The 25407-nt window shown below is 37.3% G+C and overlaps 1 protein-coding gene across 1 annotated transcript in view; it reads right to left on the minus strand.

Moving 5' to 3' along the window:
• Positions 1-21050, minus strand: part of LOC309402666 (sodium channel protein type 5 subunit alpha-like) — a gene marked incomplete at both ends in the record, with an annotated part of 50493 nt that extends 29443 nt beyond the window's left edge. Inside the window, 10 exons of the mRNA XM_081996527.1 lie at positions 5075-5266; positions 6795-6989; positions 8313-8457; positions 9050-9113; positions 10291-10497; positions 12354-12445; positions 16666-16794; positions 17839-17936; positions 19230-19340; positions 20778-21050. Of these exons, the coding sequence (XP_081852653.1) occupies positions 5075-5266; positions 6795-6989; positions 8313-8457; positions 9050-9113; positions 10291-10497; positions 12354-12445; positions 16666-16794; positions 17839-17936; positions 19230-19340; positions 20778-21050 (1506 nt within the window). The remainder of the gene's footprint in view (positions 1-5074; positions 5267-6794; positions 6990-8312; positions 8458-9049; positions 9114-10290; positions 10498-12353; positions 12446-16665; positions 16795-17838; positions 17937-19229; positions 19341-20777) is intronic.
• Positions 21051-25407: the final 4357 nt, after the last annotated feature.

Consider the following 25407-nt stretch of genomic DNA (forward strand, 5'->3'; position numbering starts at 1 on the left):
AGGTAAAGCACATTTCATCAAAACCAGTAATATTTTTCAGGAAGTTTTTTCCTTCTGAAAATATTTAACAACAATAATAATGCCATTATATAGTATATATAGAATCATTAACAGGGGAGCAAAGGTAAAAATAATTCCATCTCTCCAGTGACTGATAAAAAGTACATACAAAAAAGAACACTGATGATCAATTTGAATAAATAATTGGCTATTTAACTGTGCATTATTGATTATTAGTAATGCATAGTATTTATTATATTAAGAATAGTTATTTAGTGAATGAAGATTATAGGTTTTCCCAGCCCTATTAAGCCTATCAAGTTCTATACTAATATTGAACTGCCTAAAATTAGGAATGGGACTACTTTTGTTTTCATTAGAAGTTACAGAATGCTAAACTCAGTGTTCCTGATGTGCACTGAAGAACAGACAGGCAAAAACACCTGTATCCTATGAGACATGCCGAAAACTGAAAGCTTCAGTTCATGACACAGTAATACCACCACCACCATCCCCAACACACACACACTTTTTAAAGCCTAAGTAGACAATTGTAAAACACAGGCTGCCAAGAATAGACAGGTAAAGCTTTACTGTGAGGTTTTTGCTTTACCCTGAGGTAAAGCAAAACAGAAAGAAGGAAGATTCCAGTGTCGGGAAGGATGTAAGTAGAACTACCAGCTGACAGGGAGCTGTGACTGACCACATCATAATGTATAGTACTTTAGTATTCCCTTTCAGCACAACTTGATTTTTTTTCTTTTTTTTTTTGGGGGGGGGGGGGGGAGATATGTAAGTAAAGATATGTCATATCATTACTTCAAACTTTTATGCTGATATGATTTTCATTAACTTACTCTATAAAACCGTTATTCAAGGAATGAAACCAATATCTTTGGCCCAGGGGTTTAATAATAATTATTTCTTTTTGTCTCTCTGGTATTTTAATGACTTGAAAAGCTAAGCAAAACTTAGTTGATAGAACTGTCATAGAATAGACATATAAAATGAATTTATAATACAGTGCTAAAATGTTCATTTTTCTATCTGTATTTTTTCAGAATCTAAAGACTCGATTAGACTATTCTAATCATATCCCAGTTACCAGCGCAACTTGTCCTTTCATTCCTTTCTATAAAGTTTGGTGTCTCAGAGGAGAGAAACCTAGGAAAATTTGTGTGCCAGCCTGACTAAAGTCTTCAGTCTTCTTGTTGAAATTCACGTCTGTTCAGAAGCATTCAGAGTTAGTGTTTTTAGAAAGGTTAAGAGCATTCATTAACACTGAACAAGTTACTGCTGCTCATGTGTCTTTACTTGAACTAAACAACTGGTGATGAGAAGTCCTCTGACAAATTGGGGTTTAAAATAGGGATACGCACTACAGAAACAGGCCATTCAAGTTTTTATAGAACTGATTATGTCCTACCAAACAGTTTCTACCTAATACACTTTTTCCTCTTTGACTTAGCATCTTTAGCCACTTTTTGTGATTAAAGTAGAGAGTACATTGTTCGAAGAGTCCTCAGTTGCAGTACTACCAGTAGTTGCCACAACATGAAACAAACTGCCATGTTTGTTGCAGATTATATTTATTTGACTAATGGTAGAATTCTACATTGGAGCAGCTCACACTGCTTGGATCATGCTCTAGGCCTTCCTGGTTTTCTTTTTTTTTTTTCCATATGAAATTCCAATATTTGTAGGACAAAGTGAGAACTGTGACTGTAGGGGAGTGAGAGGAAGTGAGTGGATTGATGGACTATGCACCCTGAAGAACCCTCATGATTAATAAATCGCTTCTCCTGCTGTCAAATGATCATCCGTAAGTATGTGTAAGACAGCATAAGACTACAACCAGGATCTCACACAGTCTCAGCTACCTGGAGCTGGGTCCTCGAATTCTTCACGCAGATAGTGTAGAGGCATCTGTTAGCAAGCACAGCAATGTAGTTTAAACCCTGCAGAATATACTCCCGAAAAGTGGGTTCCACTTAACATTTCTTGTACCAGGTTCTAATGCAATCTATTATGTCTCCAAAAGTTTCTATACAGAGATATTCATCACTTTACCATTCTCTGCACATAGAGAGGGGAAGGGACCTTGGGAAGGGTCTGAAAATGTTATTTCTGAAATGTAAAAACACAGATTGCATTTGGCATGCAACCTGTGAAGATATTGCAGCCTTGGAGAAAGTAAGGTCTAGGAACTAAATCAAATTTATTTCCTATCTTAGTCATCTCCCGCAACACAGTCACAGACTTAGATGAAAAAAATTAAATATGGATAATCAGTCAAAAGAGGTGATTTTTCTATTTATACAAGATATGACACCAGCTATAGAAAAACATCTTTTTTCCTCAATAGGGATAATAATACACTACCACAGACTGTGACAGAGTGTTCCTTTTAAGTACAGCAGAACCAAATTAGGTCACAAAACGGCGTAATATTCTTAACATGGCAGACGAAACATTAATGACACTCTAAGGAGATGACAGATGGCAGTTGCTGTCAAGTGGATTATTTTGACTCCTTCAGCTCAGGCACGTGATTTAATATAGCTAGGATCATGGAATTTAGGAGAAATCCTGACGATGCTGACTGCTAGAGTGAAAAAACAATCCATTTTATCTAGGATGACATGTCTGATAAAAACTCCTCTACAGGGACACATTTCAAAAGGAAGGAAGTTGGGCCATTCCTCCTTTAGCTCTGCTACTGGAAAGTTTCCATTTTCTATGAGATGGGTGGGAACAATTCTGATGTTCTCCCAGAAGCATGAGAGAATCTGTCACGAGATGGAACAGACTATCATGGGTGGTCATAGAAAATATGTTGGGAGACAGAGGGGTGAGGGATAATATCAAAATGAACAGTTTATGTTTTGGTCATGATTCCCAGCTCTCCATATCTAGAGACCCTACTCAGTCACAGTAATTGATCACCAAAGAAATGGAAGGAAGAAACACATCCGAGAAGGTGAATGAAGACTGGTTTGAAAATCCAGACTGCATTATCAAAGGTGTGGCTGGGAAACGAGGTTTAAGTCAAGGTGTTTTTTGGACACAAATATCTACTTTTCAACCATCTGTTTTTCCAGTGGACCCTGTTTGGTCTAAGTCGCAAGCCTGTACTGGAGAACAGCTGTTGCTGAACCAGCATAAGGGCATTAAAAGCTTTCTTTTTAGATATTGTTGAAAATAACTCAGTAATGCGGATAATTGCCTGAGAATTATTTTGGAAGAATCAGCTTAAGATTAAAATATCTAAACATAGGCATCTAAGTATGGATGCCCACCTAGAGCCAGACAAAGATTAAAGTTGGGCAAGTCCTCTGGAAGCCCTCCCACTCCATTGCTCAAAGCAGGGCAAACTTCAGCTGTAGAGGCCTTTTCCAGCTATGTTCTGCATATCTCCAAAAATGAAGATCCAAAAAATTCTCTAGATGACCTGTTCTAATGTTTATCCTCTGCCAGAGTGTTTTTTTCCCCTCTTAATAGCTAATTGGAATTACTCTTGTTGCAGCTTGTTCCTCTTGACCTTTCAGTGTGCACCTCTAAGAAGCTCTTGGCTCCTTCCTCTTTATACACTCCCCATTAGATATTAGTAGACAGCACTAATCAGTTTCTTCCTTTTCCCTTTTCTTCTTCGGGGTGAACAAACCCAACCTCTCTACCACTCCTCACACATCAGTTGCTACAGCCCTGTAATAATCTTGGCAGCCTCAACTGTCTTTGCATGGTATCTCAACATAATCCTCCTGGAGAGCTCAAAACTTGACACTACCCCAGGTGCAGTCACACATGCCCTGGTCATGCCAAGTGAAGATACATACATGGACTAAGCATTGAAAAGGTAACAAATCTATATTCTACATGGATGCTGGACCATTGGTAACAGGATAATAAGGACTGTCCATTAGATGCACGGTATTTTGTCAGTGTCAAAAGTATTGTGAAAAAACTCTAATATTAAGAAAAGTAAGAATTACAACTCTTAATAGCAGTTTCTTAATGGATTTAGAAAGGAGTGATGAGCAGAGGAGCCGGAAGTCACTGTTATAATCAAGACATGAAATAGCACATGTGGGACTCAGTCTAATATTCAGACATCTGCATTTAATTTGTCCATGTGCACAATGCATCTAAAATCCCATTAGAACTGATCCATATATTTTTTTATAGCTTTGATTCACTTAAGCATAAGTGTCTGAAGCCATTTGAGATGGTCTACTGAGACATTTGGTATCCGAGACATCCATAGTTTCAGACTAAGCAGACATGACACATCAAACCTGTCTCCTTCTGTAGAGTAAATGGAGGCCAAGTAAGACACTCTAGAAACCCTCTAATGTCACTAGGTATCAATTTGTGACCAAAAAAGTTAAATCTCCATTCAACTCTGCGAGTTGAGTACCTAAATCACATGTATACCCCTGCAAAGAAAAACCTGAAGCACAATCCAGTTGTCTAAATCTAGGAATTTAGTAACATTTGAGATGTCATAATGTACTTGAGATATCCACACAGTGCTGGAAGACATGGCAAATATCCAGGATATCCATCCTGTCCAAGAACATCTAAAATGGTACTAGATGCTTAATAAATGGACAAGTGAATCTCACCCCTAACATTACAAATCTTCATATTGAACTAAATTCAACCCTAAATATTTAGGCCAAAGAATTAGCTGCGTGTACAAAAAAGGAAAGGTTAGGTCATTAGAGAAATTCTAAAACTTACAGGATTTTATATGTTTGTTTATGCAGCACAATAGAGATGTCTACAGATCTTACCACAGCTATAAGTGCAAAGGGCTATAATGTGTCGTAAGTATGCTACTGATGGCCATTTCGAACTTTCCTTTCAAGTCCACATAGTGCTGTCTCCCTCTGGTCCCCAAATCTAACTTTCTTATTGTTTTAAAAACCAAGTTAATCCAATGCATGCAAGAAAGAAAAAAAAAAAAAAAAAAAAGAGGGAAAAAATTGCAAATAAAGAAAGCTTTTCTACTCATCAAACTGTCATATCACATGCAAATCTGATGAATATATCTTCTATTTCCAATACTTACAAGTTTCTTGTGGCAGTGACCAGGCTGTGAATGAAATATATGCTCCTCTTTGTCAAGATCACCTAATACTAAGTTTTGTTTTACAATAGGATTTTCTTTCTTCATCTCTTTTTCTTTTGAATTTTTCAAGTCGGCAACTGACGTTTCAGATCTGACATGTAAGGCCTTATTACCTTCTCCCACAGCCAACATCTGTAGAAGAAACAGCAAAAGGTCTGTCTATTAATACAAGGCAAATGCCAATGCATGGACTAGGATCATATACAGTTTAATTATTATGCTATCTGAATGCTTCGCACTAACAATTCCTACCTTTCAAATATGAAACTACAATTGAAGATAGGAGTACAAAATGCTATCCACAATACTAAAAGATAAATCAGGGTTCCTTATCAGCTACTGTAATTAAAGTTTGTCCTTGCCACTTTAGATACCGTATTTTGTATCTGAATTACAGAATATTATGGTGTATCCTTTTACTCTCCTTTTCTTGCTTTGGAAAGGACCTTGAGCCCAAAGACAACAGAAGACTAAGGGCTCAAACTATATCCTAAAATGTCAAACCTTTCTTAACTACTAATCCTGTTGAAAGAAAAAGAGAAGGAAAGAAAGATAGTGTAAGTAAAGCTTGGCAAGCTGGAATTTCAGACACAGGAACATTACAGGCCTGTCGACAACTGTAGAGGAGGAATTTGGTAAACTGGTGATGCCTCTCACCTTAACGATGAAGTTGGATAGCTGCTAGAGGATAGTATGTCTTCTTACAAGTCTGACTCTTATGATTGTTAGCAGTAAATCAGAGGTATCTTTTACAAAAAGTTAGAAAATAAAATGTCTTACCAATAATTTTCAATCTATCTTGTTGCGTCAGCTCAGAGCTTCACTTCTCAGAAATAAAAACAAGGTGATCCCTGGTCCCATACAGGCCAAGGAATGAAAGAATCTAGGCAATACTGTACCAACAGAAAACACTGTAGAAATCTGATGTGTGTCTCTTAGCTCTCCAAACCAACAGCAAAGAAACTAACACAGTCTGTGGATGTGCTTCTACATTAATATGGAACTAACAGCATTAACCTGGCCAAAGACTATTCTTGCCCTTGTCAGCTGGTAGACCTTCTGCATGCAGTAACTCAAAAAGAAGCATGACACCCCTTAAATAGCTGAGCACAGTGGCTCTTGGAAAGCTTGGATTTTTCATCAATATTGAAATCTATCAGCATCAGAACTTCCAATGTCAAGGAACCGTAGAAATGACACCTTTTCTTATAGGTGCAATTTTATCTACTCATACTTCCTTCATCATACCATGCAGTAATAGCAAGAAGGAATATCCAGAGAAAGGAATTTTTCTACACAGCAATAGCGGTAGAGCACAAGAACGGGGCAAACCACAGAGCACAGGCCCCTGTGCAATACCATAAAAGCTATACACTTGCCAGCAAGTCATTCCTATACAATGTCAGGTCTGCAAATCCTAAAGCTTAATATGATTTAACTTGGACTCATGCTGTTAGTTTGTATCACAAAAATGTTTATATACAGTTAAATATATATATACACACATGTGTATTTATAAAGAGACAGAATGAAAGAGAAATGATATGAGAAAGTATTGTAAGAAGCACATGCTTAATCAAAATTCTTATTTCCCGAATTCACAAACAGAAGAAAACAAAAAGAACCACGTATTATATATTATATATAACAATCTACAAACCTGTTCTTTCTCTAGAATTTGTTTTGCATCCTGAAGTAATTTTTCCTTTTCCTCTGTCTCAGCAAGAGTAGCTCTATTTTGCTCTTCATAGGCCATAGTTACTACAGCCAAGATCAGATTGAAGAGATAAAATGAGCATAAAAATATGACCCCCAGGAAAAATAAAATGGAGTTCTTCCCAGATGTACGGATAGTCTGTGAGGAAAAGGTAAAGGCTGTAATAAACCTGTCTTAACAAACTAACATTTACAATAAAATTTCAACCTAACTTTAAACAATTTATTTTCCTATACAATACAAAAGGTCAACATACTGCACTGTCTTCATTAAACAACAGTAGGATCTACCTCTGGTCTAAGTGATACAGAAGGTCTAGAAATACATCTAGTCAGGAGCTCCCCTGGCCTTCAAGTAAATAAATTTTAGCTCTTACACACTTCTCTGTGATCATACAATGTTTTGGCTTTACATAACAGACCATCAAACATTTATAATGATGCCATGTACTGCAGAGAAGAATTAACAAAATCCATTCTTAAAATTAAATGAAATATCTCCCAGCAAATGAGGCAAATGATCAACCAAGTTTAAGTTATGAGAAGACAACTTCCATTTGTAGATATATACAGGTGAGTACAAAAAAAATTAATAAAACTCAGTAATAAGGAAGAAAGCTAGGATTATCTAAAATATCATGCTATAATTAGAGAATCAGAGGCAATATTTAAACTGATTGCTTATTCTTACATTCTTTAAACGGCAGCAGAGGAGATGGTTCAAAATTAAGCTCTAAGACATTAAAAACTAAAAACCACGTGACCTCCAAATGGCAAAAAGAAGATGTATCCATTTTTAAAACCTCTCAGTTAATAAAGGCTGCTGGAAAAAAGTTTAAATGGACCATATGAAAGTTACAGAACAAGGCGGAGGATAATTCCTTTCTAGCGAAGGCACTGCATAGATGTAAGGGATCCAGAGAGCTCTTTACATGCAATTTTTGTATCATTTTTGTCAAAAGATGGAATTTAGAAGTTACATTCAACTTTCTGAATCAAAACATAAATAATCTGATTTTTTTTGTACCAGTTGTCAAAAATGATCTGAAATGAAACTGTATATGTTGAGCCAAAAGGTTTGGTGAGGAGTTGGGACTTAAAAGGAAGAGAAAGAGTATGTAACAAGTCCTCATACCCCCTGCAGCAGCAGTGAGCTCACCAGCTGGATCTACTATATACCCCAATCCTTTGGTAGTTACAGATTAACATTTAAATATTAATCACTGTCCTAAGTGTGCTCTCCAACAAAACTATGAGCATTCATCGCAGGTTTGTCCCATCCAGTGTCACATGCAAAAGATGTTACAAATTAAGTCACTTGAAGCTACTTCCTCAATATTTACATTGACTTTAAAAGAAATTTGATATTAGTAATGTTAAAACAGGTGCAGTTTTTTCCAGTGGACATAAAGCTTTAAACTGCATGTCTAAAGTCATTCTAGCAGGTAATAAAAGTACCTACTTGTCTGTAGAGACGCTCCCAGTAATCCTGTGTCATCAGACGGAATAAAGAAAGGAAGGCCCAGCCAAAATGATCAAAACTTGTATAACCAAAGTCAGGATTCTTCCCAATCTTTTCGCAGCTATAGTTTTCTGGGCACTCTTCGCTTTACCACAAAAGAAATGTTAAACAACACTTACTTGCTGTATTAGCTTATACCTGAAAGCATCCAGCACACAACATCAAATATAGATTTGTTCAGTTTATCTGAAAGTCCGTTTCGTTATTCACCAATGTAATTCTGCCAGAAAGGATGATTTATATCAGACAATCCTTGAAAGCCATCTGTCTAGTCAAAGAAACTAGACAGAAACTCTCCATTGATGTAGGATACACGCAAACAAATACACAGAGAGGGGAAAAAGCGGAAATAAGTTTACTTTTAAATAATTCACCAAGATGAGGAGAGGAGAGTTTATTACTATCTCACAATCTTTTACTGATCTGTTCCCCTCCTCCTTTACATCATTCTACATTGCCATTATATTACCAATGGTTAGCAACAAAGCACATATATAATTGCTTGCATCCCAGTACTTCATTTTTTATGATGTTAAATTAAAAACCAGATGTTTCACAACACACACACACATTCCACCCTCCTGAAAAACCATCACCATTCCTTTATGCCAAAAATAAAACCACAGTACATCTGGAGGAAAAAATAAGAAAGTACTAAAACTGTTTTGTTCGCTTACTTAGGTTTTGAACTGAATCCACAGAGCAATATTTCAGAAGATTTATTCATTCTGTAGCAGATATCTAATGAAAAAAAATCAAGGAATCATAAAATCAGAAGTTGTCAGTTACTACAGCACTCTGACAGTAAACCATACATTAATGCACTTTAAAAAACAGCCTGTTGGACCAAATCTCTGCAGAAGACTCCTTTCACAACAAAGGTCAAACAGTTTCTCAGCAGATCTGTCCCTACAGCAATTTAAAAAAAAAAAAAATTAACTGCATAACTCACAATGTAAGATTTTATTTAATCTCCAGTAAAAATAAGAGCCTTGTGAGAAGTAGGCAAAATCCTTGAATGATATAGCTTAAGTGATGGAAGAAATAATTCTCTGTTCAGTACCTCTAAAAATAGGATCCCTGTGCAATGTGCAAGAAAATGCTGCCATAGTTTAACCTCAGCCAGCAAATAAGCCCCACGCAGCCGCTCGCTCACTCCCCCCCTGGTGGGACAGGGTAGAGAATCGGAAGGGTAAAAGTGAGAACACTCATGGTTTGAGATAAAGACAGCAAAAGCTGCACACGCAAGCAAAGCAAAACCAGGAATTCATTCCCCACTCCCCATGGGCAGGCAGGTGTTCAGCCATCTCTGAGGAAGCAGGGCTTCCATACCATAATGGTTTCCTGGGAAGACAGATGCCATAACTACGAACATTCCCCCACCCCTTCCTTCTTTTCCGTCCCAACTTCATATACTGATGTATGAGGTCATACGGTATGGAATATCTCTTTGGCCAGCCTGCATCAGCTCTCCCCGCTGTGTCCCCTCCCAGTTTCCCATGCACCCCCAAGCCTACTTGCTGGCAGGCCAGCATGAAAAGCCGGACAGTCATTGACTGCTTAGCAACAACCCAAAACATCAGTAGTTTATCAACATAGTCTCATCCCAAATCCAAAACACGGCCTCACACTAGCTTCTGTGAAGAAAATTAACCCTATCCCAGCTGAAACCAGGAAAAATGCTTACGGAAAACTCAGTCCCTTCCATCCTACAGACTGCTAATCTTTCTCCAAATCCCACATTCACTAATCTCACATTCAGTTGTCCCAGAGACTTCATGTTACTACTTGTGCAAACAGAAGGACATACTTTCTTATGAGAAATACATGCAACTATATTTTAACATTTCTGTGAAAAAACAAGACATACATAGGACAATACACAGATTATGTAAAGGGAGAAAAGTATAAAATTTACCTTCATCATTTGGTACATATGTCTTGGCATCCTTACATAATGTGTCATTGTATATAGTATTATTGAGGACACATTTGGATGTTAAATTGCCCATAAAAAGCTGGAGGCCTATTAGAGCAAATATACTCAAGCAAAAAACAGTCAGGATCAAGACATCAGTAAGTTTCTTAACAGAATCAATAAGTGAATTTACAATGACTTTCAGACCTAGAAAAACAAGATTCAATAATATGCAAAATGAGAAGAGGAATGCAGTAGCGTTCCCATATGACAATATACAACAGTTGCAAGTATGTTAAAAACAATCAGTGTAAATGGTTTTGTAACTTCAGAGTATTCAATGAGGTAAAATAAAGCACAGGAACGAGTAAAGTATTTTTCCTTAAATTTCCTAATCATAACTTATTTGGCTTTTACTTCCTTCTAAAGCTAATTTTGCTCATTTGAAAATTCTAAATTAAGATGGCATCTAAGCAAACTCTTAGGAGGCAGAAAAGGACCTGGGGGCTCTGGTGGACACCAAGTCGAACATGAGCCAGCAATGGGCCCTTGCCGCAAAGGCGGCAGATGGTATCCTGGGCTGCATAACCAGCAGATCAAGGGAGGTCATCCTTCCCTGCTGCTCAGCGCTGGTGGGGCCACACCTGGAGTACTGGGTCCAGTTCTGGGCTCCCCAGTACCAGACAGACATGTCCATACCGGAAAGAGTCCAACAAAGGGCCACAAAGGTGATTAAGGGACTAGAGCACCTCTGCCATGAGGAAAGGCTGAGAGAGCTGGGACTGATCAGCCTGGAGAAGAAAAGGGTCAGGGAGGATCTCATCAATGTGCATAGACACCTGAAGGGAGGATGCAGAGGGGATGGAGCCAGGCTCTTTCCAGTGGTGCCCAGTGACAGGACCAGAGGCCATGGGCACAGACTGAAACACAAGAGGTTCCCTCTGAACATCAGGAAACACCCTTCTACTGTGAGGGTGACTGAGCACTGGCACAGGTTGCCCAGGGAGGCTGTGGAGTCTGCCTCCCTGGAGATATTCAGGAGCTGTCTGAACATGGTCCTGGGCAATCAGCTTTAGGTATCTGGATTAGATGACCTCCAGAGGTCTCTTCCAACCTCAACCATTCTCTGATTCTGTGAAAATGGGTTATATATAAACTGAAGAACAATATTCTGTCAGAATAACTGAATTTGAAATATGACATAGGCAGAGAGTGATATCCAGGATTTTTCCAGAAGTCTTTCATAAGAAAAAAGTAAAGTAACATTTACTCTCTGTTCTCCATAGTGAATATGAAAGGAAAAGTACTGACAGGTAGTTTTGACATTAAAAATTAAACATGTCCTATGTTTAATTCCTGTTATAATTCCATAGCAAAATCACAAATATATTTGTAATTACATAGAAATCATGAAGTTAATATATATTATGACAATGGAATATATAGTCATTTATAGATTTTCAAATGAATTTTTGCAGTTAGATTCTGAAATCCATACTTTGGTATCCTAATTAGTGGCACAACTTACAAAAACATTGAATGTCTGGACAGCATAGGCAAAATGCTGTTGATGAAAGTATTATGCTCAATCCAGATAGTGGCTGTGGTCAGTGAACAAATAAACAGAATTCTGAAATATTGTGAAGTCAGCATTCTGGGAAATAAACCATAGAAGATAAAATACAGCATGAAACCGGAAATGTTGTGATATAGCCGTGATTATGTTATAAGACAACATATTGAATAGGGTGTGCTGCTCAGGAAAGACAATAGTAAAAAGACAAAGGCACTGGGCTAAGTAAAACCGAACATTAGTGATGGGATAGAAAAAGCAGAAAATAAAAAAAATTGCCTGCATCAAAATAATTTTGAGGAAAGATGATAAAGAATATTCTCTTAGGATGGTGCTGAGAGTTACTACAGACTGCAAAACAGCCACACCTTCGGATCCCATTAACCATCACAAAGAGTGACCAGAAAACTGAAGACAAGAACAGGAGAGGAATTCAAAATAGCATACTGCTGAAGCAGAGAGAAAATTAGTAAGATATGTTGTTCCTTACCTGGTATTACTGAAATAGCTTTCAAAGTCCTCAGTACTCTGAAAGTTCGAAGAGCTGAAAACTTGCCCACACTTTTACACATAGAAACATACCTATAAAATCAAACCACCATATAACTGAATGACAAAGATCTAGCTTTTCAGAGCATGTGCATATTAAGCACATAGTAATGAATAAGTTACAGAAAATAAATGGGTCAAATATCTCCTAAGGTAGATGTCTAAAGTTAGGAATCTAAGTCTATTTCTAGGTATTGATATAAAATAATGAGACTTTTGAATAGTGCCTATGAAAAGAAACACAGCAAGTTTTTACTTAGTGTGGATTTGGATGTTCAGCTTTTCAAGTGGTTATCCACCAAAATGTTAAATAAATATAAAACCGTCAATGTCATAACCACACCCTCTCATACTGAGGCTAATCCGATTTAGACCACATGAAAGTATATGTTGCAGCTATCTCAAAACTACTCAACATATACTTAAGGAGAAGGGATTTGAGGAAAACTAGGTTTATGATATGTTAATTCCATACCACACAGTTGTATTTTTGACTTTTATTTCACAGTCAGGTAAGAACTTCAGTATTGAAACTAGTCTCAATTTAATTGTTTAAACAATTTTAAAAATTTCAGAAAATGAGGTTTTAAGAGTTGCATATTCTATACAGCACTTTAATAGATTACCCCATATTTTCTAAGAATTCTTTCATGTCAGAATGGACATGAATTGTGACTTACCTGACAACAAGGTCATGACTGGTAACAGAATTCCTTAAAATAAAAAGTCTCAATAACAGAATCTGAGAAACATTGGTTGGAAAGGACCTTTGGAGGTGATTTAGGCGACCTCCCACTCAAAGCATGACTTTTGTCAGCAACAGATCAGAACACCATGGCTTTGCCTAGCCTGTAAGATTAAATAATTCTCAAGTACCTTAAGTAATAACTGCACTTGAGTTAACTGTTAATTTCCAAATAAATTAATTTGTTGCATGATAGGACCAAAAAAAAGGAGGAGATACTATATCACAAAGTATTTAGATCTGCTTGAACACAAATTAATTAGGAGTATGGGTAGGGAAGTAGGATCATAAAATGAAATTGTTCATACAGCTGTTGGACTACTTTAGAGTTGCTGATGATTAACAATGTGTAAGCCCCTTAGTGGTTTATAGATTACCATAAGAATACTTTGTTCATAAACATATATGAGTACATAACCTATTATTTACAAATACAGGGAAAAATAGTCAGGGCTATGACAGTTAATGACACCCTTTGCTACAGAGCCCATGAGACAGTGGAGTTTAAGACCCCCACCAAGAGAAGTAAGCAACATGAACAGCAGAATAAAAATCTTGGACTTCAGGACAGCAGATTTCAGTGTGTTCAGGGATCTGAAACTGCCCCAAAGGGAAAAGTCACCCCCCAGAACAACTCGTTGATCTTCAAGGGTATTTTCTTCAAAGCACAGGAACACACACTCTGCAGAAAGTCAAGCGGATGTGGCAGAAAACCGGCTTATCTAAACAGGCAGCTCCTGACTAATCTCATATTCAAAAAGGAATTGTGCAGATGGCTGAAGCTGAGATAGGTCTGGGAAGGGACACTAAGACATTGCCAAGCATGCAGGGATGAAGCAAGGAAGGACAAAGTTCAGTGGAAGTTGAAGCTAGCAAGCGATGTGAAGGGCAACAAGAAGGGCTACTTTAAGTACATCAGCAGTGAAAAGATGACTAAGGAAACTGTGGGCCTGTTACTCAACAAGGCAGGGAACCTAGTGACAAAGGACATGCAAAAGCTGAAATTACTCAACGCTGCCTTGATTTGGCCTTTACCAGTGAGGTCTCCTCTCAGTCTTCTCAGGTCCCTGAGTATAGTCAGTCTGTGAAAGTGAAATATTATCCATGCATCTATGTGCTGTGATCAAAGGGACAAAGTTCAGCTGGCAGCTTCTTACTAGTGGCATCCCTCACAGGTCAGTCTTGGGGCCAATATTGTTTAACAACTACATTAACATTCCGAAGAATGGAACTGAGTTTGCCTTCAACAAGTTCACAAATACTAAACTGAGGCGGGAGCAGTCAATACACTGGGTGGCAAGGCTGCTTTGCAGAGTGAGCTTAACAGACTGGAGTTATGGGCTGTAGAAACCTCAAGAAGTTCAGCAAAAGCAAAGGCAAAGTCTTGCAACTGAGTCAGCATGACCACAAGTAGGAGTTGAAGGCAGACTGGATAATGAGCAGCTTTGCAGAAAAGGACCTGGGGTCAGGGCAGACAAATTGAACATGAATGAGCAGAGCACCCTTGTGACAAGGAACGCCTATTACATATTGGGCTAGATGAGCATGAGTCTAGCTCATATGTTGAAGAGTCCAGCTCATACACTGAAGGATGTGATTTCTGAGACTGAATCTGGAGTACTGTGTCCAGCTATGGGCTCTCCAGGGCAAGAAAGTAATTTTACATACAGGAGCAGGTCCAGCCAGGGCTCTAAGGAGGACAGTAAGACAATTATATGGTTAAATTGTTAGGCTGGATTGGATTTGTTGAATCTGAAGAAGAGCAGGCTAATAGGGTGATGAAGCAGGAAACTTACTGCTCTCTTCAGCTGCCCAATATAAGGCCTTAGAGAAGATGAGCTAGACTGTTCTTGGAAGCTCACCAAGAAAGGACGAGAGGCAGCAGACGTAAGTTGCTACAAGAGACATTTCAAATAGAAATTTGGGAGAAAAAACCCCCACAATGTGGGTTGGAATGGGTTGCTCAGAGAGGTTGTTGAATCTCCATGCTTAGAGAAACTCAGAGCTTGACTGGACAAGGTCCTGAGCAACCTAATCTAAATTAGTCCTGCTTTTAGCATGGAGCTGCACCACATGATCTCCAGAGGTCCCTTCCAATCTAAATTATTCTATATTTCTAATGAATTAGAACAAGACAACTGAAAACTATTCAGAAATGCTAAATGACAGAGATTTGCTTCGAAAGCTCTGCAACTGGGCATGAGTGAATGTGTTCACTGCTGCAAGTAATACTATTTTGCTTTCAAGATTAACATTCTGTATCTGAGATGCAAATTCTGACTTGATTTCTTTCTCATTTTGTGTCTACTTAGCTAGTTGGTTTTGATACAAATTTAAAACTGACCACAGCAGTGATCCATCTGGCCTACTACCCTGTCTTCACGAATGTCCCACAACAGATGCTTACACAGGAGCTTAAAGACAGTGATGCCTCCCAAATTTAGTTCTTCCACCAAATTTATAGCTGACGGACTTTCTGAACAAGACATAGTATCTTTGTGTTAAAAATAACCCTTAATGTGTTTTCATCCAGGATTTTGTGCAGAAGCTTTCTGAATGCAACTGAGTTTTTTGCATCCAAAACCTCCTATGGGAATATGTCTACATGTAGTGTGAAAAACTACTTCCTTCTTTTTTACTCTGCCATCTGACAACTTCATTTGGTGCCTCTAGCTCTTGTCATAGGAAAAAAAAAAAATTATTTATTCTCTTTTTGGCTCTGTGCCACAGACTTTAACCATGTTCCTGCTCTGTATTTTTTTCCATGAGAGTTCTACCCTACTTAGTTTTGTATTATGTGGAATACAAGAAACAAATCTTCTCTATATCTTTTTTAATTCTGTCATCTTTTGAGATACCAGGAGCAAAACTACATATTGTCCTGATGAAAAATACAGGCCACACAGTGAAATAACTATGTGTTCTGTTTCTTACCCATAATGTCATCATTTTCTATTTCCTTCTCTCACCATGATTGCACATTGGAGTAGTGTTCTCACAAGATTTTATATTTTAACTCCAACATCACCTTCCCAACAAGTGAAAGGTATTTCAAAGCCCATAATTGTGTATGTAAAGCTAAGTTTGTTTTTCCTTGAGTGTCACTTTACATTTTTGGGGTTTCATCTCCTATTTATCACCATGTCATTCAACACCTTATGACCCACTTTAGATCCTTCTCAAATGAGTTTCATCTGATCCAGGCTACAACTCAGACAACAAAGAGGCATGCTTGGTTTTGGCCGTCTATGCAATTGCCGCTTAACAAAATTTAAATACGTATTAGATTGAGAACAAGTAAACAAATCTAAGATGAGCTTTGCACTTAGGCCATGCTTTAAGGTCTATGACTATTTTTCTCTTTGCAGATATGCAAAGGGTGATTCAACCACAGTAACTCTTAAGCAGGTAGGATGCCAATCACTCTAATAAACTTCAGCAATATCAACTAGCATTTTATTTGTGTGCTTATCCCTTGAGTGTAAAAGAAAAACTGAGTTTTACTTACGTTATGACAATAACAAAAAGATCCAAGCAGTTCCATGGATCTCGAAGAAAGGTAAATTCATTCCAAACAAATCCTCTTGCTAATATTTTTATCAATGTTTCACCAGTATATATGCCAGTAAAAAGATATCTGAGAAGGAAAGTGTATATTAAAGTTATATAAATGAGAATATTAATGAGATCAAGGCACATTCAGGCAGATTTCTACCTTTTCTATGATTTAGTCACTGGATGGAGATGAAGGTAGAAAATGTGAAAGGTTACATTACTTTCAGAAACATCATGGGTATAAGAAGATGCTTTCCTGAATTTTAGTAAGATTTACATGTAAATCTATAATCACAAATGTTCACATAACCATACGGTACTACTTCTGAATGAAGAATAGCTCACATTTCCTCATGAAAATTTTTTAAGACTGCGTTTATGTTCTAAAGCAGGCTGGAAAATTTCAAAGCCCAAACATTTCGGCAGAACAATAACAGCAAAGACATATTAGCCTGTAAAGTTTCCACATTATACACATTATTCTGACAAATACCCTATAACTGAAAGAAATCCTATATAAAATTAAGCTATCATTATTACCATGCTTACCCCAAAATAAAAGGAATTAAAATCACAGAACCTCTGAGGTCCCAGGCACATTTTCAAGATTTAATTCCAGAACATTAACTCAAGTTACACTGGATACCGCGCACAATTACAAAAGGTAACAAGACATTATAAATAGATGGCTTCCTAATATGAACAACTGAACTAGGGATGTCCACAGGAAACAGCAAGAAAGAATGGAATGAGTATTTATCCCTTTATACTTTTTGCATGAGCTGGCCACAACAGACATTCAGGTTATTGTGTTAGAATCCTGCTGCACAGCGTCTCTAAAAGGCTGAATACTTAAAAGGCAAAATGGGGCAACCTTCTACGTTACACCAGATGGCAAAATTAACCAACGTAGAGAAGAGAGCATATGGTGTAAGCCTCTAAGAAAAGGCACTGAAGCTCCACTGAAGACTGTGTGATATAATAATAATAATTCTAAATCTTCCTCAGAGGTTTGTCTGAAGATTTTCAAGCGCCAGAATTAGATGACCACATTAACTGAATTTTTCAGTCCAGCATGCTAGTAACCTTAGAAAAAGAGCGAACAAATAGCAACTGTGATACTTACTCGGTCCAGCTGAGTCCTTCTGGAAGCTTATTTACAGCCATGGAAGCACAATTGAGTATCACAGTACACGTAATAAAGCCAACAAATAATGTGAATAATAAGTTAAGGAAAAAGTGCTGTATTATTAAACAGTGAATTTCAGAAGAGTTGTGGATTTACACACAAAAAAACATATAGATATTCAAATAATTACTTTGGTTTTGAATATACTCAGGACTTCTCATGTTTTTTCCAAAGAATCTGATGTAAGATCAAACTTCTGCTCAGCTTGGTAAACTTTGTAATTTAAAAATAACTGAATTATCTGCATGTGAAGATAGTTTTGGAAGTTAGGATATTAGTGGGACATAGTACATTTGACAGAAAAGATGAGGAATGTAAATAAATGGAAAAAAAAAAACCCAACCCAAAACTGAGTCCTCTGTTGTCCACTGTTATTTGAAACTTCAGAAACTTCTGTTTCTTCCCAGCAGGAACCCATAAAGAGAAATGGGCCACAACCCCATAATAACTGGGGGTTTTTTTTAAGCCTAAGAAAACCAGATGAAAAAGTGAGTTCTTTGAAACTGAGAGTCTACATATACATTCTTACGAGAGACACCTATGCACTGTCACAAGTTCAGAAAACTTTCTCACTTTATGCGGCAGGCGATGAAAACATACATAGGAAAAAAATTTTTTAAACAAATGTTGGCCTTAAGTTTAGGGCTTATTTGAAACTGAACAGCAAATTTAGTAATTTCTAATTTCTAATGAATTCAAAGTCAGCCATAAATTCCCATAAAAGGACCTATTTCCACAAATTAATAATTCCAAATGAAAACAGATGTTTGGCAGAAAGAGCAAAAACTACTCTGCCTATGGTTTTGCACCTGCAATCCTTCACATTTTTATATTCTTCAAACGTTGTTTATATTTTTACAAAAATATAAAAAATGGGCACTCTTCAGAACTTTCTAAACTTGAGTGTGAAACACATTTCTTAGGATAACATCAGATTCTTTCAGCAAAGTATTGCTGTAAATCACATCCTTCATGTTTTAATGACTACAGAATCACTGTTTTGTTTTGTTAATTTAAGCTTCTCACCACAATAAACATTTAGAAAAAGTTCTGGAAAAGGGCTAAATTACCATACAGTAGCTCTTAAATGTTGTTTCATAACAATATCTGCAAATCTGACTTTAAATATGAGATTTTTGACATTTTTACTTGTACCAACACCATGTAAATATCTTAGCTGTTGTAAAACCAGATTCAGTATAACTTGTTAAAAATCTCTACCACAGCCACATGAGCTTACATTTACATTAATATGAACAGCACGACAGCAAATGGTACAGTATTTTAAAACCAAAATAAGTGAAACCAATAAAAGGATATGAATGGACCAGAATTTTAATTGCTGCTTTTCTGACTGGATTAAAAGGACCAACTATACACAAGGCAGGCGTGGCAGTAAACCGGAAAATAGTCCTCCTGTTATTTATCACCATAAAAGTCTAATAAAAAGAAAAGATTCATGGTATAAGAAGTATTTTAATGAAACAAGATTTTTCCCCAAAATTAAATGTTTAGGTTTTCAAATCTGCATCTAGAACTATATCTAACTGCAATTGTGAGTAAAGCTTTCCTGTATTCTTACTTGGAGCCGTGAACTACTGATGTTACATTTTGAAAGGAAGACATCAGCTATATAAAAGTTCATTATTGCCTGTGAGGAAGAAGTAGTAATAGGAATGAATTTGAAGAGCAAGTGATCATATTCACTTGGTCAATGTAATTAAAGGATACTATTCTGGGACTGCAACAATGGTGTTAATCATATTCAAAAGTATCTTATTCTTGGATAGTTTTATAGGCTACAAAATATTATTTACAAAATATATATTGTGTAGGACTGCCAGAATCCAGTTGAGTCAAAGGAAAAATTTTAATTTTGAAATATCTCTAAGTTATCAAGTAACACTGTAAATTCCTTCTAAGCTACCTTAAGGTCCATGCAGCTCAGTACTTTTGCCACATCAAGTAAAAATGAAATCTTTTAAATCAAAAACACAGTTCACTAACTTTGAAGTAAATTTCTTCAACAGAATCAGCCTTAGTTTCTCTTCATCAAGCATATCACTTTGATTACTTTGAGAAAAAAAAATCTCTGGAATAAAAAAGCTTTCTGCATGTTTCTGATTAAATTATTATATTCCAGTGACTTGCTGGTGTACATAAAAGGCAGCAACATAGGATCGGATGGAGCCTTCTGCTCTTCAGGTCAAGTCCCCCTCAGTTGTAAGCAATCATACAACAGACATTTCATTTAGAAGGGATTCCTAGAGCATTTACTTTACACATTCCTACAGGCAACATCACAAAACACTTTGCAATAACAGGGAATATATGCAATATAAATATGGTACAATAAACAAAGCTGATGAGACATAAAATAACAGAAAATTAATTTACTATCATTAAAATATATGGATTTGCTACACAGAGTACTGGAAATATCTCAAATAGGTCACCCCTAATTTGTATAATACTTGCAATTCAGCAAAAACATCTTGCAGTATGTCAGCAATTCCAGTGTGATCTACTGTTTTACAGGCACTGTTTATACAACAGTGAGTTCAGCCCCCACTGAAACTGCTCTGGAAAACAAAGCATCAATAGGTATCCCAGAATATCCTTCTGATCAAATTGTATCTATCAAGTGTACCATGTTTTCATAATTAATTCTGATTGCTGACTGCAACTTAAAATACCTTTTCGTTATAAAATGTGGAGCATACCTTAAGCACTCCTGCCCCCCAAAATGCTAGTAACGTTCAAAGATCTGTCTACAGAACAATGAAAAATCAGCATCTCCTGAATAGAGCTTCTACTATCTCCTAAGAGTGCAGTAGACAAAAATCAAAGAAAAAAACGCTTTTGAAAATTTTAACCTTGTGATCACTGTAGTATGGATCAAAATCTTCGAGGGGTTCCCCAATCAGCTCCACAGGAAGATCCCCATACAGGGATGGCAGTTTTTTGCAGGTTTTCAGATCAAGCTGAGGAGTAAGTTTATCTTCTTCAACTCCTTGGTCCTTACTCTCTCCATTAACTTTGGCTTGCTGCTTTTTTTTGTTAGCAATTCTTTCCTCAATTGCTGCCAAGGACTCAGGGGTGAAACGTCGAAAGCTGTTAGTTTCTGATGGCCAAAACAAGGGATCCATTTTTCCTTTGATATGTTTGTCTCCAGTGCTAGAAGTAACTTAAAAGAGAAAGCTACTGACAATTAGAAAATAACAGAAATAATATATAATTTAAAACTAATACCCATTAGATAAATTATTTCTTCCTTCTGTGAAACCTTGTATGAAAATGGAATGGAATGGAATATTTCAGTTGGAAGGGACCAGCAATGATCATCTAGCCCAACTGCCTGACCACGTCAGGGCTGACCCAAAGTTCAAGCATGTTATTAAGGGCATTGTCCAAATGCCTCTTAAACACCGACAGGCTTGGGGCATCGACCACCTCCCTGGGAAGCCTGTTCCAGTGTTTGACCACCCTCGCAGTGAAGAAATGCGTCCTAAAGTCCTGCCTAAACCTCCCCTGGAGCAGCTCTGAACCATTCCCACATGTCCTATCCCTGGATACCAGGCAGAAGACACCAGCACCTCCCTCTCCACGTCCCCTCCTCAGGAAGCTGCAGAGAGCAATGAGGTGGCTCCTCAGCCTCCTCTTCTCCAAACTAGATGAGCTCAGAGTCCTCAGCTGTTCCCCCAGGACATGCCTTCCAGCCCTGTCACAACAAACCTGTCAGCTTTGCTGCCCTCCTCTGGACACATTCAAGGACCTTCACATCCTTCTTAAACACATCCTGGGGCCCAGAACTGCACACAGCACTCCGGGGGAGGCCGCACCAGCCCTGAGTACAGCGGGATGATCACATCTTTTGACAGGCTAGTGAGGCTGTGCTTGATGTAGGCCAGGGTATAAAGCAAAACCAATTAGAAGCACATTCATTTAGAATAAAGGGTAATGTAAAACAAAACCAACAAAGACCAACAATTTCTTCCGGATCCACTCTGTATAATTCAGGTTGCAGAAGAGATACTTTGTTCGTTTGCCTTTCCAGCTAGGAAGTGACAAAATCACATCTGTCTCAGAACTCCGACAATCACCTAATTGTTTCTCTCCGTAGCAGCTTACAGTATCAGCAGCCTTTGTTACTATACCTGTTACAGCCTAGTTACTGTACCTCTGTACTTCCTGCAAACACAAGTTAGTTCTGTATCTACCACCCCTGCTGCTTACATGGGATCACAAAATGGTCTAATTGGAAAGGACCCTGAGGTTCGTCAGATCCATCCCCTCCTAAAAGTAAGGCCAACACTGAATTTGGCTCAAGTTTTTGTCCAGTTGGGTTTTGAGTACGTCCAAGGACATATTTATGGCTCGTAGTAAAAACAACACAAGAAATAGCCAGTTTTACATTCCTGGTCTTGAGCTTTGCTCTCCTCTGATTCTGCTGATTTGCTAGTCACGTTTGTGCTTTGCTCTTCCTCTTCTTCAGACTCTTAACTTTTTCCCTCGTGCCATTTTGTTATAGCTGAAAGCTCATGAGGCTTTTTTTCTTATTTTGTTGAGTAACAAACTGACAATGTGGCCACAACTAAGGCTTTACCATATGTGGTTTGATGAAAGAATAATTGCATTGACATTAAATAACAAAATTTATTACAAACTTTTATAAACCTAGGCCAAAACCAAGATGCAGTGTCTGGGAAGCATCTGAATTTCAAATATAGCTCCAGATTTCCTGAAGTTTTTATAAGACATCTGTTGACATGAATTTACCTTGACATGACTTACCACAAGTGTACAAAAGGTATGATGCATCACACTACAATGCGCAGAGTGCTGCTTGATTACAAATTTAATTACCATTAACTACTTGGATTTTGATCCAAGTCATTGACTTGTTTATTCATGCTGACAGGTATGGGTCAATTCTGCCTCCCATACTAGCCTGGGAAAAGGTAAATATGATGAAGCAACTTCACCTTCCCACATATTCACAACACTGCCATTCTTCTGAGGGTTAGCAGAGTACCTTCAGGAACTAATTTTCAATTATTCTGCTTGAGCTTAAATCACTGACAAAGGGGAAGGGTGCCAAGTTAACGAGAAGCACTGAAGTGATTTAAGGCAAATCACTGTAAGTAGTCTGTTTTTAATCACTTCCAGCATGAATTTACCACATTACTTGTAGATGACAGCAATTTACATGGCTGCAGTTCTCATCCACAAAAGATGAAGAATATTTTGACCCATTACAGGATGACTTTGTGACTCACATCAAAACCAACTGCTCCCTTCTAATAAACACTTTTGGTCACCAAGAAGTCTTTAAAACACTCTGCATTTTTGATTGCCTGAAGTCCAGCTGTGCTACTTCAGTTTTGTGAGCTCACACATGGACCATGACAGAGAATCAATACTCTCTTGTAATTATAGCTCTCTTCTTTAAATGCATAGATATATTTCTTTAAAAAGAATATGCAACTGCCTGGAGCCAGAAGAATTGTGCAATGACTTTGTTTTGGTTTAGGGGATTTTTGGTGGGTTTTTTTCCTTCTCTGAGACTTTACACACAAGTTCAGATCTGATGAGGGACCACAACTCAGAGATCAAAATTTACTATGGTATCAAATTGAAAGTATATAATCAAAGAACTATTACTTTGCAAAATCACACAGATCCATTTCCAATGGGAAGCTCAAAAGATAAAGTGAAAATCAAAATGCTTTTTTTCACCAATTTTTAATAATACCAAGAAGATCAATTTTATCTTCAAAGCAGTTTTAAGGACAGAGAGACTGAGCTCTTCGGTAACTACATTGACCGTAATAAATGAAGCAAAGAACATGGTTCTAGTTAATACAAACATTGTTTCAATAATAATTATTACAGACCTGATTTTTTTAAAAAATGAAGGCTGAATCTTTCAAAAGCAGAGATCAAGAGTAAAAAAAACCCTTCACATCCCCTTCAGCAGCAGTGACTAGAAGTCATAATTGGACAAGCAAATGGATAACGTGAGAATATTTCTTCAGAAGACCTGTACCAGCAATGTACTTGGGCTTACATGGAATAACAGACTTTTTGGCCTTTCATCAACTGCCAAATATTTATAGATTGTGACTTAGGCTAGGAAAAAGGAAGCTAAGAAGATGCGACTGAAAAAATCCTTGTGATACAAATGACTAAAAAATTTTGAAAAGACAGAGTGACTACTCACAATTCCTGAAGCTCAGCTAAACTCAGTCACCCCATCATATGCTGCTGAACTAGCTGAATTTTTAAGTCAAGACAATGAGGTAAAGTGTTACCCTTAGAAATAATTTCAGTCTTTGCATTGGATAGAAAATTCTGCCTAGTAAACAATTCTGGGAGGGAAGCTACAGAACAAGTGTTCTCAGAAGTAAGCTGAAGTACCACTGAATGCGATTTCTTCTAGAACCTGGGAGAACAAACTTGGGAGTATAAATACAAGTTAGTGTGGGGAAATCATAACAATATGCTACCTAAAGCATGCTGCTGAAGGCAAATACAAGGCTAGAGTCCATATTTGTTAATTTCCAGTACAGGATATATAAGAAAGTTCCATTTAAATTAAGAACTGCAAATCCTACGACAGGTTTTGATATCTCTGGTCCTATAGCAGAGAGCTGTCCATCAGTAACAGATACAAATGCACTGGTGGGACCTTCAGTTACTAAAGGATCTCTCTCTACAGGATCAGTGATACAAAAATATGTCTTCGAAGTCACCTTTTTTTTTAAAAATAAAATGGAATTTATTTATTTTTCTCATCTTGAGATAAACTGAATTCAGTGTACATAGCTAGCCACAGGAGAGCTTAGGTTTGTCTAACTGCCTTAAGGCTGACTTTGGGTACTGTGAAAATGACAGAGAATCTTTTTATTTCAAAACCCAAGGAATTCCAGATAAACTGGTGAAATTTACTGAACAAATGATCTGCAAAGTATTAGAAAGGGATGAAAAACAAGTCATTAAATGAAATGGACACATGGGCACTACTATAGTACAATTATCTATAAAAATTTCTTAAGATAAAAACTGTCCTTTGGGACAATTTTCTCTAGAGTAGCAAAGTACTGCCAAAAAATGAGTCTATTGATACAATGTTTCACAAAAACAAATTACAAAATGCTCACTGGGATAATGACTAATCACTAGAGACGATAACTAACAGATTTAGACATTTAGAATGAAAAAAAAAATATGAATTCAAGCCCTATACGCAACTCCTTAATTTGGTTCCATTTATGTGAATCTCAGAACTCCTTTCAGCTCCCTAAAAGCATGTAGCATTCATTTTATATGCAGCAAGGTAACAGCAATCAAACTATTGACCATAAAATACTCAATAGTCCATAAAAGAGAAATTTAAACTAATAGAACTGCTCTGTAAAACACTATCAAAGTCAGTAAGGGGCGTTTTTTCTGGAGCAGTTTCACAAGTATAAGATAGGAAAACTAGTAGGAACATAAATTGAA

The sequence above is a fragment of the Phaethon aethereus genome, assembly GCF_964289735.1.
Source record: "Phaethon aethereus genome assembly, chromosome: 2".
Lineage (NCBI taxonomy): Eukaryota > Metazoa > Chordata > Aves > Phaethontiformes > Phaethontidae > Phaethon > Phaethon aethereus.